The sequence below is a fragment of the Polypterus senegalus genome, chromosome 17, assembly GCF_016835505.1.
Source record: "Polypterus senegalus isolate Bchr_013 chromosome 17, ASM1683550v1, whole genome shotgun sequence".
NCBI classification, from domain to species: Eukaryota; Metazoa; Chordata; class Cladistia; order Polypteriformes; family Polypteridae; genus Polypterus; species Polypterus senegalus.
Window position 1 is genome coordinate 51,850,892 of NC_053170.1, and position 17,571 is coordinate 51,868,462.

The 17,571-nt window shown below is 39.8% G+C and overlaps 1 protein-coding gene across 1 annotated transcript in view; it reads left to right on the forward strand.

Moving 5' to 3' along the window:
• The window catches only part of LOC120517375 (tissue alpha-L-fucosidase-like), a 28,244-nt gene extending 21,354 nt beyond the window's left edge, over positions 1-6,890 (forward strand). The window contains exons 7-8 of the mRNA XM_039739644.1: positions 1,149-1,248; positions 6,256-6,890. Of these exons, the coding sequence (XP_039595578.1) occupies positions 1,149-1,248; positions 6,256-6,384 (229 nt within the window). The 3' untranslated portion in view covers positions 6,385-6,890. The remainder of the gene's footprint in view (positions 1-1,148; positions 1,249-6,255) is intronic.
• The last annotated feature ends 10,681 nt before the right edge of the window (positions 6,891-17,571 follow it).

A 17,571-nucleotide genomic window follows, 5' to 3' on the forward strand; every position in this document is an offset into this window, starting at 1 on the left:
GGCCCCAATGGCTGCAGGTTTTCATTCTAACCCTTTTCCTAATCAGTGACCAGTTTTCGCTGCTAATTAACTTCTTTCCCCTTCATTTTAATAGCCTTATTTTTAAGGATTTGGTCCTCTGTATTGATTCCTTTCTTCATTAAATGGTAGCCAAACAGAAATGAGATGTGAAACAAGCCAACAGATGACCAGTTAAACTGGGATTTCAAACTCCAACCAATTTCACTCCAATCAATCTCTTAATGAGAAGCTGACTCTTGCTGTTAATTAAACCTGTTATTTTATTGCATGGCTTGTTGCTGCTCTCATTCTGCCACAGCACCATCAAAATGTTTTGGTGACCTAAGAGATCAACCTTACCGAAACCATCACCTTTATATTCAGATATTGTGTGATTGGCACAGCTGGTCATGTGGCGGCTTGTTTTGTGTCTCCTTATTGTTAGGCTGCTAATTAAGGAAAAAGAGACAACTAATGGACCTGAGTCAAGTTAATTAAAACTAAGGCAAAAGAAGTTAATTAGCAGCAAAAACTGATCATGAATGAAGAAGATGGTTAGAATAAAAACCTGCAGCTACTCCAGGACTGGAGTTTGACACCCGTGGTATAAATGCTATTAGCATTATTATTTGTATCATTATTATACTTTCTATGCTTCTGACTTCGCACTTTTAGTGTTATGTATATTTTACAGAAGAAAGATTTAATAAATATGCAATTTTTAAGGCAAAAATTGCAATGCTTTTTACATGTTTTTTTCAAGCAAAAATGTAATGCTAAGAAGTCTGCTGTAATTTTCTAAACACACTTTTTGGCGAGTCTGTGTGTTTCTTTCATATGCAGTGTGCAAAAAATAGTTCCACCTTTCATCCACAGTTTAAAATCAGCCATTTAACTATTACTTACAGCCAATTGTTATCTCCAGCCATGTACACAAACTCTAAATAATGTTACATTTTCAAATAGTTAATTTCCAATCAGACATCGGAGTCTTGTAGTTCCAGTTCAACAAGATCTGCTTAAGCTGGCACGGCAATGTACATTAGCAAACAAGGATTCTGAACCTACTTTATTTTGTCTTATTTCTTGCATTTTAATAGATTGATTTAATTTCACTTTCCTAACTTATTTATCAACTTTTCTTTTAGGTACACTTTTAAAGACAGTAACGTTTATGCCATCTTTTTCACATGGCCATCGGACAACACATTGAAGCTGATGACACCCAAAGTCTCCCCCTTGACAAATGTAAGATTGATGCTTTAGAGAAGTACTGTCTACTCCGTATGATTCTGTTCATATAATGTATTCAGCATGTTCTCTGTAGTATATGTGATGTGCTACTTGTGTGTATGTGTGTTTCATTAGTCTCTACTAATCATTAGTGTTACATGTGATGGTGTCTGAACTATTCAATATTGTGAAAAATGCTATCAATAAATACATTTTAGTCCTTATATATAAGACAAGCATAGGGCCTCAATGAAATGGTTCCATCTGGTCCAATTTGTTTTTCAAGATCTTTAACTTGACCCTATAATTTCCTTCTGCATGAAGCTTCCTTCTAATCATTTCTCCTCTTAAGTATACGCTGGCCTACCTCTTCTTCTGCTCCCTTGTTGATTCCACTCTTAAACTGTTTAACTTGGCACATTGTCTCCATGGCATGAAGTACGCCCAATCCATTTCTAATCTTCCTCTTAATATCCAGACATACTTGATTTGGCTGCATTCTGTGCCACGTTTCCTACTTGATGATTTAGCTAGGAGGGTAGATAAACAGAAAATTTACTTTTTACAGAAGCTCTCTAAATAACTAAATTCATACATAGTTAGAAAAGTAAATAAATAAATATACACACACTTTGGTTTAAGGAAAGAAGAAAATTAAAAAGGAAGAAATGTCTGACTTGGTTGTCACAGTCACAGTGAGGCATTTTGCAGGCATATAGCTGTTGTTATATTGTTATATTGTCCCAGCAGCGTTTCTTGACACACTTCTGCTGAATGATTCATTGACTTAAAGTCCTCAATGTTAGTGTGTCAGAGAGAGGATGTGCTGCATTGTTCATAATGGCACTCGGTTTTGTTTCTCTCCTTTGTTAGTGTAGGCCAAAATATCCAAAGTATCTTTAGTAAAGAAGAGTTAATAAAATCGTGTAGTATATTGACAATGTCTTTTGATGTCTTACAAGTTTCACAGCCATACTGTAGTACTGACTTAATATTGCTTTTGAAAATGACATACTGCGAGGAGTTCCAAATCTTCCATATAGAGATCAAAATGCTTATGTGGCTTTGTACATCCACACTGGTCCCATCATCTTGTGTAGTTGTATGAAGATTCAATTATTCACCTCATCGATAATCTGTTAGCAACATGGAGAGATGTGTTGTTAGTGTTTCCTATTCACATCGACTCTGTATTTTATATGTTAATTCTTTGACGAGGGCAGCGTGGTGGCGTAGTGGAGAGCGCTGCTCCCTCACAGTTAGGAGACCGGGGTTCGCTTCCCGGGTCATCCCTGCGTGGAGTTTGCATGTTTTCCCCGTGTCTACGTGGGTTTCTTCCAGGTGCTCCAGTTTCCTCTCACAGTCCAAAGACATGCAGGTTAGGTGCGTTGGCGATTCTAAATTGTCCCTAGTGTGTGTTTGGTGCGTGAGTGTGTGTGCCTGCGGTGGGCTGGCACCCTGCCCGGGGTTTGTTTCCTGCCTTGCACCCTGTGTTGGCTGGGATTGGCTCCAGCAGACCCCCGTGACCCTGTAGTTAGGATATAGCGGGTTGGATAATGGATGGAATTCTTTGACGAAGTTTCCCTCTTACCTGTGGAGTTGCTGAACTTTCTCTTGCATATTTTCAAAGGAGTGAGAAAGCAAAGAGATGATAGCCGTTCAAGCTGGCCAGAGGCTAAATGGTGACCAGGTGCATTATCTGAGCTAGTATGATGTTGAACATCCTATGAGTTCGGAAGCATTCTTGACTCACTCCTGATTCAATGAGGAAGACTTTAGTCATTTGCCAGTTGTGTAAGACCTGACAGTCAGCATCCTGATATAGTTCTTTGAACAGATTTATGAACTTATGAATTAGATCATTGCAAGTGTAGTTCTGCTGACGGGCTGACAAACACACTTTTAAAACTACAATATATAGCAGTTGCCCCCTATCAACAGAGTGTTTAATGACTAGCCTTGATTTGTGTATTTGATCTATGCAAGGTCAGTGTGTTTTTTTCAGACTCTATGTGTGGGCTCTACATTTTCTGGTATCCTGCTAATTGCTATGTATACAATTACAGTACTTTGTTAATTTAATTCAGTAATGTGATGCCTACCCAGTTTTTGTAATGTTAGGTCTGTTTCTTAGGATGATTGATGATCAGGGCTTCCTTCCAGCTGGGGTGTCTTTTTTTGTTTTCCCAGACTTCCTCAAAGACCATTTTTATGATATTACATTTAATATCTGATCTTGCTTTGAATATTTTAGCAAATACTTTATCCCCTCATTGAGACTTTATACAGCTCTCTTTATTTCGGTGAAAGTTGGACCCACTGTGCTTATTCTAGCTCCTATTGCAGTTGTCTTGATGTTTTGCATATACAGTAGTGCCTGGCTTTTGTTTGCATTTGCTTTTAATGATTTTGCATGCAGCTTCCTTTGAAATATTCCTTCCATGTGAGCATCTCTTTTTCTATGGAAGTAAGAAGGCTGCCATCTTTGTTTATCACATTCTGATATGTTGTAAAATTCTCAGCTTTGGTTGCTCATCATAATTTCCTTGTGTTAATTTTCCCTGCTGTTTGTTCGTGTTTTGCCAGGTTTTCTGCGCTCCTCTGTATTTCGTTTTAAACTTTTGCTTCCATTTGTCCATTCTGTCTTCAGAATGGGTCTCACAATTTTTGTTAAGTTCAATTTACTCTTAAAATATTTATTTTAGAAATTAAATTCCAGGTTCTATCTGATAATTATCATTTTCTTTGTTTGCCTCTTATTGTTCCTATGACATTTGTACCTATGCTAGTAATAGATGTCTTGAGTTGTTAACATTTTTTGGATACTGGTACTGTACCTGATCTTATCCTCATTATCTTGTTGCTTAATTCTGTTTAAAGCTGTTCTGCTACCCTTTCAGATGTTAGCCTCTCTATGTTCTATTTCATTTTTTCTTTATCCTCTTTGTCTAATAAATAGCTGCCAGTTCTAGAATAATTTCTCCTTTAAAATGTAGTAGTTGCCACTTAAAGTGCATGCATTCAAGAGTGTTTTCTATCTTTTACTTATTGTGATGTGGCTACTCAAGTTTTCTGTTACTCCATCTGAGGGTGTTTAAGTCAACGATCTTGTGTTTGAACTAATCACCTGCCAAAGTATTAAGTCGTGATCACTACAAAAAAAGATTAGCATTTCACCTTTATAATTTGTTGAGCTTGTACAGTGTTTTCCCATTGTATGGTTTAATTTGGAGTTATTATACACCACTTGTGTGTTAAGATCTCAGCACAATAACTCACATGAATAGTTTGTGTAACAGTCTGCTGAAGCAGCTGTAAAATTTTTATTTTCTAATCCTTGGACCCTGAAGATTACTAAGGGTTGTATTGGTGTTGCCAGTGTTCCCAGAAGAAGGTATTTCATCTTGCAGGGCATCCTGGATATCATCGAGAGGAGTCACAGCACACGGCTTGCTAGCAACTCTGGTCTGTACCGGGAACTGAGAAGAACAGCTGTGAGGGCTCTGAGTGCAGATAAGGAGGTGTTTGTTAGAGGAATCTGTAAGCAAGTGACATACCATCTATGGTCTAGTGACCCATGTCCTGCTTACAGAGGAATCGAAGCATTACGCACATCTGAATCTGTTCCTTGAGGGTCGCAGTCAGGGTGGGTAATAGAATGGTCCTTACAGATGACATAGCAGTTGTGACCCGCTAGGCTGCTTATTTTGAGGATCTGTTTAAAGTTAATCCTCCGGCTAGGACGTTGGACTTGTCTGGGTCCACAGTTCTTTATGCTGATCCTTCAATTAGCTGTGAACTGCCCGATCTCACTTAGATAGTACAGGTGGTGAACCAGCTGAGGGTAGGGAAGGCTGTGAGGACCTGTGTTATCTGGGGTGAACTTCCAGGATAGTGGTAAGGCTGTCCTCCTGTCATTGCAAGCAATCTTTGCTTCCATTTGGGAGACTGGCATCATCTCAACTGACTGGACTTGTCATCCCTATCTGGAAAACGAAGGGTGATCGCCTGGATTGCAGCAACTACAGGGGGATAGCACTGCTCTTGGTGCTGGGTAAGGTCCTTGTTAGGATCATCCTCAATAGGATCTGTGATCACTTGCTCACCTACCAGCGACTAGAACAGTCTGGTTTTACACCTAAGAAGTCTACCATCGACCGCATCCTGGCACTCATAATTCTCACTGAGTGCATACACAAATGTTGGCAGAGTTTCTTTGCAGCCTTAGTCGATTTTCATAAAGCATTCAACTAAGTTGATCTAACTACCCTGTGGGACATCCTGAGACTTTGCAGGATCCCCCCAAAGTTGCTGGATATCATGGCCGGCCTGTATACTTGTATTGTGAGTGTTGTGCAGTGTGGAGGCAGAAACTCTGCATTTTTCCCAGTTGATTCTGGCGATCATCAGGGGTGTGTTCTTGCTTCTACTTTGTTCAGTTCTTGCATGGACTGGGTGCTGGGCAGGGTCGTGGTATCCAGTAGTTGTGGCGCATCTGTTGCTGAAGAAAGATATACTGATCTTGACTTTACCGACGATGCTGTGATCTTTGTAAAGTCAACAGAAGCTCTGATCAAGACTCTCGAGAGACTGAGTGAGGAGTCTGAGTGCCTTGGCTTGCTAGTGTCCTGGACAAAAACCAAGATCTAGGCCTTTAATGACCTCTTAGGAACAGCCATCAGCAGTGTGTCTGTCTGTGGGGAGAGTGTCGACCTTGTCAAGAAGTTTACTACTTGCTGGGTTCACTGCTGGAAATAATTTAGCATGGTCTTGGTGTGCAGATGTATGTAACCATCAGTAGAATGCCATCCTCTTCAGAATCATATCCATCCTTCTATTTAGAATAGTCAGGATAAACTTTGGCTCCAAAGCAGACCTGTACTGAAAAAACAGGCTCTGAAAAGAGATAGATGAATGAGGACAGGGTAAAACTAATATGACCACTTTCACAAGATCTTTTCATAAAAAATATAAAATTGAAATTACCTTAAGTCTCATATTTCACTTTTTTTTTCTTTTAAGGTGACAATGCTTGGGAACCCCGGCCTCCTAAAATGGACCCCCATGGGACAAACAGGACTGAATGTGATTTTGCCTTTTCCTTTTTTAACATCCCAAGCCTGGACACTTAAACTGCAGGGTGTTGCATAATGAAAAAGAAATCAACAGACTGAATCAGGAATGTGTATTGTGACTACATGTGTGTGAATCAAATGAAAGATGTGAGGGACAAATGTTTTATTTTCAGGCTTAACCTGTGCTGCAGTGCAACCAACAAATATGATTTATTTACAAATTTAAAGATGTTCAACTGAGGCAGACTCAACAATTATTACAGATCTGTGCACTGAATCTAAAAGGGACAGATATGAACATAAATAGAACTGCAATTGCAACATTAGAGGAACCAATTGTTAAGTGTGTTTTAAGGAAGAAAATCTTTATACTCTGGTAAAAGCATCAAGCTAAAGAAATTTGCCATGAAACCGAGGTGTAAAAACAATCACAGTATGTATCCTGATCACTAATCAGAACAGTGAATTTCAAATGCTGACTTACTTCATGGTGAAATTAAATAGCGACCACAATTGTGACTTACTAAAGAGGTTATGTTTTTGAATACTAACCCAAAAATATATATTTTTTTAAATTTCCAACTTGGCATCTTATTTATTTTGAGTGGTTTCGGTTCTTTCATATTGTTTTTTCATTGTTCTTCTATTTTTTATGCAAGGCAAGATGCTTCTGCTATTCATGGAGTATGCAAGGGTCACATGGGTTTTTGACAGATTCTTCAGCTTCCTCTTAAATTCTAAATATGTACAAGCTAGATTGATTTGACCAAAGATGTGTGAATGCGTGCACAGAATATGTGTTCCCTGATGAACTGGTGTCCCATTAGTGGAAGTTCAGCCCCCAAACACAGACAGACAGACACCAGATGTTCAAAAACACACACGTTTAATTAAATTCTTGCTTAACAGCACCACACAATGCTCTAAACAGCCAATTTCTGTCCCTTCTTTCTCTCTCTCTTCTTCTCTTTCTGCCACCCTCACTCCTCCACAATTAAGCTCTGTCCTCTTCTTTCCAGCTCCAGCTCCCAGAGTAGTGGCTGTTGGCTCCTTATATAAGGCACCCGGAAGTGTTCCAGGTGCATGTTGACCTACTTCCGGCAGCACTTCCTGGTGTGGTGGAAGAGCTGCTCTGTAGAGCTGAGCAGTAGCTACAGCACCCCTTGGTGGCACCCACAGATCCCAACAGGGCTGCACCAAACTGCAACTCCCATGAAGCCCTTTGGGAGTCCTAGGCACTGCTGTAACCCAGGGGCTGCCATCTAGTGTTCCGGGAGAGGTATTGTCCTGACCAGGCTGGCTGCCCCGGTCCATACAAGGGAGAGGCATCCCTGCCGGACAAGGGCCCCAGTCTTACGCCACACATCTTAGATTGGTACCTGCTGGCGACTCTGTATACCTGTAGTGGACTAAACAGGACATGAAATGTATTAATGAGTAAGAGTGAGTGTCTCTTTTAATTTGTTACACAGTCATCCCCACTGAAATGAGCTTTTATCTTGCACCAAGGCTCACGGTGACCCTGTCATTGAAAAAACAGGTGCACCTAATGATTGGATGGAGTAAGTTTATACCATACCTAATTTTAAAAAGGTAGGCAGTGTGATGTAGTTTTTAAGGCACTGGACTTTAAGCCACAAGATTGCTGGTTCAGTTTTTGCCTCTATGTCACCATGTGAACCTAAGCAAAAAATTTAGCAATACAATATGATACAGCTTATTTTTTGTATTGCGCTCTTGGTTAAATGCAGACACAGAGCTCTGTGAACAATTCTCAGTTAAAACACAAGTACTGTATACAGTAGATCTCTTGGTCTCGTCCGTTGCAAGAGATGGATGTCTGAAGAGGTGTTATTTTTTATATTATTTCCTTATTACTCAGAGATATCCTGTATTTATCCAGACCGAGGGTTCTACTACAGTATATGCAAGCATATATACTCAGCAAAAAAAGAAACGTCCCTTTTTCAGGACTGTGTATTTCAACAATAATGTTTTAAAAATCCAAATAACTTTACAGATCTTCATTGTAAAGGGTTTAAACAATGTTTTCCATGCATGTTCAATTAACCATAATCAATTAATTAACATGCACCTGTGGAATGGTCGTTAAGACATTAACAGCTTACAGAAAGTAGGCATTTAAGGTCACAGTTCTAAAAACGCAGGACACTAAAGAGACTTGTCTGCCGACTGTGAAAAACACCCAAAGAAAGATCCCCAGGGTCCCTGCTCATCTGCGTGAACGTGCATTAGGCATGCTGCAGGGAGGCATGAGGACTGCTGATGTGGCTAGGGCAATAAATTGCCATGTCCGCACTGTGAGACGCCTAAGACATCGCTACAGGGAGACAGGAAGGACAGCTGATCATCCTCGCAGTGGAAGAGCCCGGATCTCAATCCCATTGAGCACGTCTGGGACCTGTTGGATCGCAGGGTGAGGCCTAGGGCCATTCCCCCCAGAAATGTCCAGGAACTTGCAGGTGCCTTGGTGGAAGAGTGGGGTAACATCTCACAGCAAGAACTGACAAATCTGGTCCAGTCCATGAGGAGGAGATGCACTGCAGTACTTCAAGCAGCTGGTGGCCACACCAGATACTGACTGGTACTTTTGATTTTGAGCCTTCCTTCATTCAGGGACACATTGTGAAACATTTTTAGTTTATGTCTTATGGTGTTGACTTTTTTAGTGTTCATACAAATATTTACACATTAAGTTTACTGAAAGTAAAAACAGTTGAAAGTCAGAGGACGTTTCTTTTTTTGCTGAGTATATAAACATGGTCGGCAAGAAAGGGGCTCAGAAAGAAATGGAGAAGAAAACTAAAGCTACATCCAAGCCCAGACTGACAAGTCCAAGTTCAAGCTCAAGGTATGGCCTTTCAGAGACTGACCTGGAACAGACAGGCGAAAGCCCAGACTCCTCGGGACCAGGGTCCGCTGTGTCGTCTTCAGTTGAGAGCGAAATGGGGAGCGAATGTGCAAGTGATGCAGGTCACGATAGCTCGCCAATTGGAGAAGATCACTTGAAACTGGAAAAGGCCTTGCAGTCCACGCTTTCACCTACTCCACGCGAGCCGGGAACATCAGCTGCAATAGAGCCCGCCACTTCGCCTACGGTGCACTATAATAGAAATGATCTGTCCGGACTGAAGGTGATGATCGCTGAGCTGAAGCAAGAGATAAAGAATGATATAAAGAAAAGCGAGAAAGCAAGTGAGAAGCTGCAGCGGGAGCTGCAAGAGCTGCGGCAGGATAATAAAAACTTGGAGAAACGCCTATATAATCGTTTTCAGGCGGTGTTTAATGGTATTCTGAAGAAAATTGAGGAGCACATTCAGGAAAACACGTCTAAACTGAGCACACTTTCCAATCAGCTGGCGGATGTTAAGCAGGCATTCACGACTCGAATTGAAACAGCCGAAAATCTAGCATCTACTGCTGATGGAAAAGCAACAGCTGCCAATTCCGAATGCAAAAAACTCGGAGACAGACTTGCTTCTCTGGAAGATAAAACACAAGTATAGATTATACTAATTAGTAAATGCAGAGCTGGTACATATACAGATTTATTTAAACACACAGAATGAAGTAGCAACTGATTAAATATAAGTGGATAACATAAGTGGCCGCCCAGACCCCTCATTTCTAAGTGTCTATCTGTGCACCATATAAATTTCTCTAAACAGTTCTAACAGGCCCTTATCTTGTAAGCTGCTTTAAATAAATTTGTTGGCAATATATCTATATATATATATATATATATATATATATATATATATATATATATATAAAATACCAAGGGTTCTGTCATGCAATTACTGGGGCTAGAACCTTGACATCATTGTGAATCAAAAGCCTATAACGTCATACTTGCTGGTGAAGCAAAAAATTTGGGTAGCGCCAACATCGGTGAAGTTATAGGAGTTCATGTCTTTCTTACAGCAAACTCATCTAGAAAGTGACATGGTAGAAAGAAAATGAAGTGTGGCAACATCTGCTAAGTATGAAGCAAATTTCAGAAGCCAAATAGGTGATAGGAAGAAGAAGAATGACAGCTGCAGCATCCGTTGGCTGTCAGGAACATACGAAACCTGCTGGTACTTGTGAACTACTGGGGCTAGAACTTTGTTCTTGGTCTTTAAGTTTTCTTTTTGTACAGTGTTCTTTTTTCAGCAAAGGCACAGAGTACTGTAGACAATTCTTAGTTAAAATACAAGTTTAGAATACAGTATACTAATTACTAGATACAGAACTGGTACACATATATATGCATATTTCTTAAAACACACAAAGAATAAGGAATAAACTGATTAAACATAAATGGAAACAAACAATATTTGCCCCTTGATTAACTGGTGAACTATGGCCAGTTGACAACAGAGGAAATTAAAATTGTAAAAGAGAGAGTCAAAAAAAGTTGCAGGCCTGGAGACTTTGACCACCTGGCCACTTACCTCCTCCTGGGTTTTCTAAAGTGGAGTCAGTGCTGGCTATCCAATATGATGAGAGAATATTTCCCCATTTCCTTTATCCAAGTTGATTTTTCCACATGCAGGATAGCAGCCTGCCACGTCAAGATACCAAGAATGTAAACAGAATAGTGGGGGGTTAGTAACAGTTTAAAAATATTGTGACACTTATATTTCTGTGCAAATGACTAGCAAGCAGAGATGCAGAATGCACAGCTAATCAGCAGCTCTAGTCAGGGTATGCTAGATTAGCGATGTGAGTCTTCAACCCGGATTTAAAAGCTGAGACTGAAGGGGGATCTCTTATATTAGCAGGCAGATGACCTGGAATGTTATGGAAAGTACAAAAAAAAAATTATGAGCTTGAGGTAACCTTGAAAAAGTACAATAAACAACAAAGTGACATGGAAGAAACAAAAGCAGTGCCTTCTGCTGAACATCTTAACTGGTGGGCAGAAACATTTATTGTAATAAAATCTTGAACCTCTCAAGCCCATCTATTGGTAATCCCCCAGGACACACTACATACATCTTCCAAATTCATAATCATGAGTAGTTATTGTGTTTATTGATCATTAACTGTGATGAAGAACTCTGCAATAGAAAGAAGGAAAAAGAAGATCAGTAATATCTGTGAAGCTCTTTTTTTTCATGATGAAAACATTTAAGCTTGCTCTATACCTTTATTTGATGACCAGAGGTCTGTGTGTTTCCTAGTATCATAATAAAAAATAAACATTACACTCTGAATCCGAGATTCTACCACATTGTTAATATTTTAATGAATATTTATTATATGTATTTGTTTCACTTCTGAATAGTTAAGTTATATGATCATTTTTGACAGGAGGAACTTCCCTTTCCTTGGGGAATTCTTCTCCATGCTAATTCTCATTAAATGTATCCACAAAGAAGTCAAGTTCCTGACAGTCCCATAATGCCGACATCAGTACTGACAACAGTATACATTTCAGGATTTTTTTTTTGTGAAGTGCTAAAAAATTATATTATGATCACTGTTGGCAAGTCACTTTTTCCAGTGTAGTTTAATTATTTGTGTGTCTAGCAAAAGTATTTTAGGAGGCTTTCACCAAAGCAGTTACCCAAAGCTCAGAAGTATTTATTAGTCTTTCTTTTATCTTTACTGGTAAATTTTAATTTCTTTAATTTCTGTTAGTTCAACCACTGCATAAAAGCATTCTTTGTATTAATATTTAGGTTTTGAATTGTGGATCCCATTTCCTATGTGCTGACAGGGCAAAAGCAATTTACAACATAGTACAGACATGCAGTTCTTTGTACAGCTAAAAAATATGAATTCCATGTGATATTTTATAAAACTGGTGGAACAGTGGTGAGTTCTGCTACCTCACAGACCCAGGATTTTGGATCTGAATACTGAGTTTGAAATTCCTTGGCTGAAGTGTGATTAATAAGAATAAATGAATTGAATTGAAAAGAAAAAGAAATTGCTTTGTATATATATATATATATATCATGTCTAGATTTACACCTAGCTACCACACAAATCCTAGAGACCACGCTAGACTGACCTAAACGAGCAAACTCTGTCAAGTAACACCTAGATATTTTATACAAAAACAGCTAATGTACAGTACATCCAGTGAGCCTGTATGAACTTCAAGAAGGCTGATAAAGACCATGCATGTAACCACCTGAAATATTATGGAACCTGCTGTGCTACCAGTCTAAGACAGGTTGAAATCTAAGTAATCAAAGTAGACCTCAGCGTTCACATTTGCATTGCATCATGCAATTCACATGTCTCTGATATATACCATTTGGTATGGGATTCATAAAAGCAGCATTAATGTTTGTGATGGACCGTTGATCAGAATGACAGAGACACAGCAACACAAAGACAGATGGACGCTTATCCTTTTATTAAAGTGGATTAGGGCAACAAAGAAATTAGTGTCAGGTTTTTGTTACAGTCCGTTTCTTAATTAGTCAGCAAGTACTGCTGCTATTGGAATCTGATTTTTGTTTTACTTAATTTTAATTGACTTGCCTTTTAAGATTCACATTGCCTGATTGGTTTTGTTTTCAAGAAAAAAGTGAAGGTCTAAGAAATATTGATCTGCTCAAAAAAAAGATATTGATTTGTTTTGGAAATGTCTGTTGTATCAGAATGAAAGCATTAAGAAACAATTGTTTTAAATAATATGTCATTACCAGCAAGTATTAGCTTATAAGTTAAGAAACTTGGTGAAGTGAAAATCCATCCATCCATCCATTATCCAACCCGCTATATCCTAACTACAGGGTCACGGGGGTCTGCTGGAGCCGATCCCAGCCAACACAGGGCGCAAGGCAGGAAACAAACCCTTGGCAGGGCGCCAGCCCACCGCAGTGGAGTGAAAATGATGGCCCTAAAGCACGGGTGTCAAACTCCAGTCCTGGAGGGTCGCAGTGGCTGCAGGTTTTCATTCCAACCATCTTTTTTATTAGTGATCAGTTTTTGCTGCTAATTAACTTCTTTTGCCTTAGTTTTAATTAACTTGACTCAGGCCCCTTAGTCGTCTCTTTTCCTTAATTAGCACCCAAACAAAAACGAGACACAAAACGAGCCGCCACATGACTTGCTTATCTGTGCCCATTACACATTATAAAGAAATATATAAAGAAAAGTGAAGGTCTCAGTAAGGCTGATCTCTCGGGTCACCAAAACATTTTGACGATGTTCTTAGAAAAAACAGAAAAATCAACAATTTTGGAAATGTCTGCTGTGGCAGAAATAGCGCAGCAACAAGCCATGGAAATAAATAATGGGTTTAATTTACAGCAAAAATCAGCTTCTTGTTAAGAGATTGGTTGGAGTTTGAAATCCCAATTTAGAGCTGGTCATCTGTTGGCTCGTTTCATGTCTCATTTTAGTTTGGCTGCCATTTAATGAACAAGCAAAATCGATTCAGTGGCCAGAATCCTTAAAAACAAGGGATATTAAAATGAAAGGAAAAGAAGTTAATTAGCAGTGAAAACTGGTCACTGCTTAGGAAAAGAATTAGAATGAAAACCTGCAGCCACTGTGGCCCTCCAGGCCTGGAGTTCGACATCCCTGCCCTAAAGGATCTGAGCATCAAGCCATTGAATAAACTGGTCATCTGTTGTCTTGCTGTGTATTTCATGATTGTTTGACTGCTGGTTAAAGAAAAAGATGCAATTAGTGATGCTGAATCTTAAATCTTCTTCTTGTTCTTCTTATTATTATTATTCCTCTTTATCTTCTATGTGGGGTCAATGTGCTTGATCAACCTTCTCCAAACAGCTTGTTCCTGCGCCTCCTCACCAGTCAAGCCCTTTTCTTCAGATCCTCTTTTACTTTGTCCATCCACCTCTGCTTTGGTCTCCCTCACTTTCTCTTCCTCTGTACTTCCATTACCATCACTCTTTTGCCCACATATTTATTGTTTCTCCTCCTTACATGTCCATACCACTTCAATCTACTTTCATGTAATTTCTTAGATATCTCTTCCACTTTTGTTGAACTTCTGATTGTCTAATTTCTTACACTATCCTTTTTGTCACTCCACACATCCATCTCAACATTCTCAATTAAATGGAAGGCAAAAGAAGAATGTGCCATTAGCAGCAGTAATTGACTACTGATTAAGAAAATGGCTGAAATGAAAATCTACACTTACTTTAGCCCTCTGGAATCTGAGTTTGATACTCCTAAGTGTGGTAAACTCTCGCTAACTTATTAAAAAACAATCAAATTAATAAATTAATCATCCATCCATCCATCCATTTTCTAACCCGCTGAATCCGAATACAGGGTCACGGGGGTCTGCTGGAGCCAATCCCAGCCAACACAGGGCACAAGGCAGGAACCAATCCTGGGCAGGGTGCCAACCCACCGCAGGACACACACAAACACACCCACACACCAAGCACACACTAGGGCCAATTTAGAGTCACCAATCCACCTAACCTGCATGTCTTTGGATTGTGGGAGGAAACCGGAGCGCCCGGAGGAAACCCACGCAGACACGGGGAGAACATGCAAACTCCACGCAGGGAGGACCCGGGAAGCGGTCCTCTAACAATTAATCAGTATATTCAAAACTAAAACTGTAGTACTAGGAGAAACAAGAATGCAAGTTTGAAAACACTTGACATCCAGAACAGTGAACAATGTATTATGGCACAGAAACAGCAACTGGAAGATGAGGCACTGAAAGCATAGTTTACTGTATCATAACACCATCAATTTTAGACCTTGTGTAGAAAAAATAGTTCTAGAAATGAAGAGTGATTAGGCTGATTTTTAGCTGTGATAGAAGTACTAAAAGCATATCTAGGAAGAGTTCCAGAAAGTAGATACAACACTGAAAAAATAGACCAGCATCAGAAGCCCTGCACTGGCTATTTAGTTTAAGTTTGAATGTCAACATAGACATGCATTGTGGGGTTTGGGTGGACAACTTTCTAGACAATTTTATTTCTTCCGGGAAATCAAGTTCAATCCAGCTGTGAGGTAAGGTGATGATTGCATTTGACCTAAACCAGAGAATATTTTAAACTTCTTCTGGTCTGATGACACTTTGTGAACGAAGATAGTGCCAGAGAATCACACTAATCATTAGTAAGGGTCTTCAGAAACTAAAAAATATACTGGAATAGAGGTAACAACTCGAAATTAGTACTGACTGATAAATGATATCCATTCATTAAGAAAGCTTCTTAATCCAACTGAGAATTGTAGAGCCTGTCACAACAGCAATAGACATGAGTCCATCAAATGTCACACACATGCAGGCACTTATCCACATCAGGCCAACTTAGAGTCACCAGCAATGATGAGACAGTACAGCATATATTATCTTATGTAATGTTGCATACTGTGTATACTTGTGTGTGTCTTTGTCGGTATTGTATTATTGTCAACTGTTCCTTTGAACTATATAGACATGACAATAACCATGAACTGACAAATACACCTTTTTTGGAGACAATCCCCCTGATCCCGATAAAATAGCTCAACACAGAAATAGCTTGGGTTAGGATTCAAAATCAAAACTCAGGAGCATGCAGTATGTGTAATTTAGAAGTTATACGGTCAATTACAACACTACACCACTTCACAGATGATGATAATAAGATTATTTCACAGTTTCCAATATTCAAAATAAAAGAATTGTTCTGGAGCTCCCAACAGAAATTGTGGGGGGTTTGCATCTGTAAAGTGAGTAGTGAACTTGTGTGTGGACCATATGTGTCCAAGTGTTTATATAGCAAAATGCCTAATGAAATGCAGACTTAGAAATTCATGCATAATACTAGGCAAACTTACTTAATTTTACAAACTAGATCAATGTAAAAAAAATTCTGTATTTAGACAATCATTTCCTGAAGCATGTTTGCGTTTGCAGGCAATACGACTCGGAGTCCTGCCACGTGCAAAAGTTCGCTGATGACACTGGTATTGTGGGCTGCTTCAGGAGTGGGCAGGAGGATGAGTACAGGAAGCTAATCAAAGACTTTGTTAAATGGTGCGACTCAAACCACTTACACCTTAACACCAGCAAGACCAAGGAGCTGGTGGTGGATTTTAGGAGGCCTAGGCCCCTCATGGACCCTGTGATCATCAGAGGTGACTGTGTGCAGAGGGTGCAGACCTATAAATATCTGGGAGTGTAACTAGATGACAAATTAGACTGGACTGCCAATACTGATGCTCTGTGTAAGAAAGGTCAGAGCCGACTATACTTTCTTAGAAGGTTGGCGTCCTTCAACATCTGCAATAAGATGCTGCAGATGTTCTATCAGGCGGTTGTGGCGAGTGCCCTCTTCTACGTGGTGGTGTGCTGGGGAGGCAGCATAAAGATGAAAGACGCCTCACGCCTGGACAAACTTGTTAAGAAGGCAGGCTCTATTGTAGGAGTAAAGTTGGACAGTTTAACATCTATGGCAGAGCGACAGGCATTAAGCAAACTCCTGTGAATCATGAAGAATCCACTTCATCCACTGAACACTGTCATCTCCTGGCAGAGGAGTAGCTTCAGTGACAGACTGCTATCACTGTCTTGCTCCACTGACAGACTGAGGAGATCGTTCCTCCCCTACACTATGCGACGCTTCAGTTCCACCAGGAGGAGTAAATGCTAACATTACTCAAAGTTATTGTCTGCTTTTACATGCATTTTTATTACTATTTAATTTAATATTGTTTTTTGTATCAGTATACTGCTGCTGGATTATGTGAATTTCCCCTTGGGATTAATAAAGTATCTATCTATCTATCTATATGTTTAATCTTTGTGTTGTGAGTGGAATCCTGACCCAGAAAGACCCTGTGAAGTAGAAACTGCAGAATTCGCACAGTCAGAGGATACCATTACCTGGCTCGCCCAACTTTATCTCAACTCAGTACTTGCTTTCTTTGCAGTAATGTCACTGTGTGACTATATTTCTGATATATAATCGCTACAAACATGTCAATTGTGATATTTAAATAGTAGTGCAGTGGTAGCGCTGCTGCCTCGCAGTTAGGAGACCCGGGTTCGCTTCCGTGTCTGCATGGGTATCCTCTCACAGTCCAAAGGTTAGGTGCGTTATTGGCGATCCTAAATTGTCCCAAGTGTGTGCCCTGGGATTGGCTCCAGCAGACCCCCGTGACCCTGTAGTTGGGATATAGCAGAATGGATGGATAGCTGTGATAATTCATTGCTCTTCACGAATGCTCGCAGCAGTACTGTTCAAATTAAAGTGGGCGCTGCATCGCCAAGTCTTATGACGAATCCCGACCATCTCTTAGCGCACGCGCA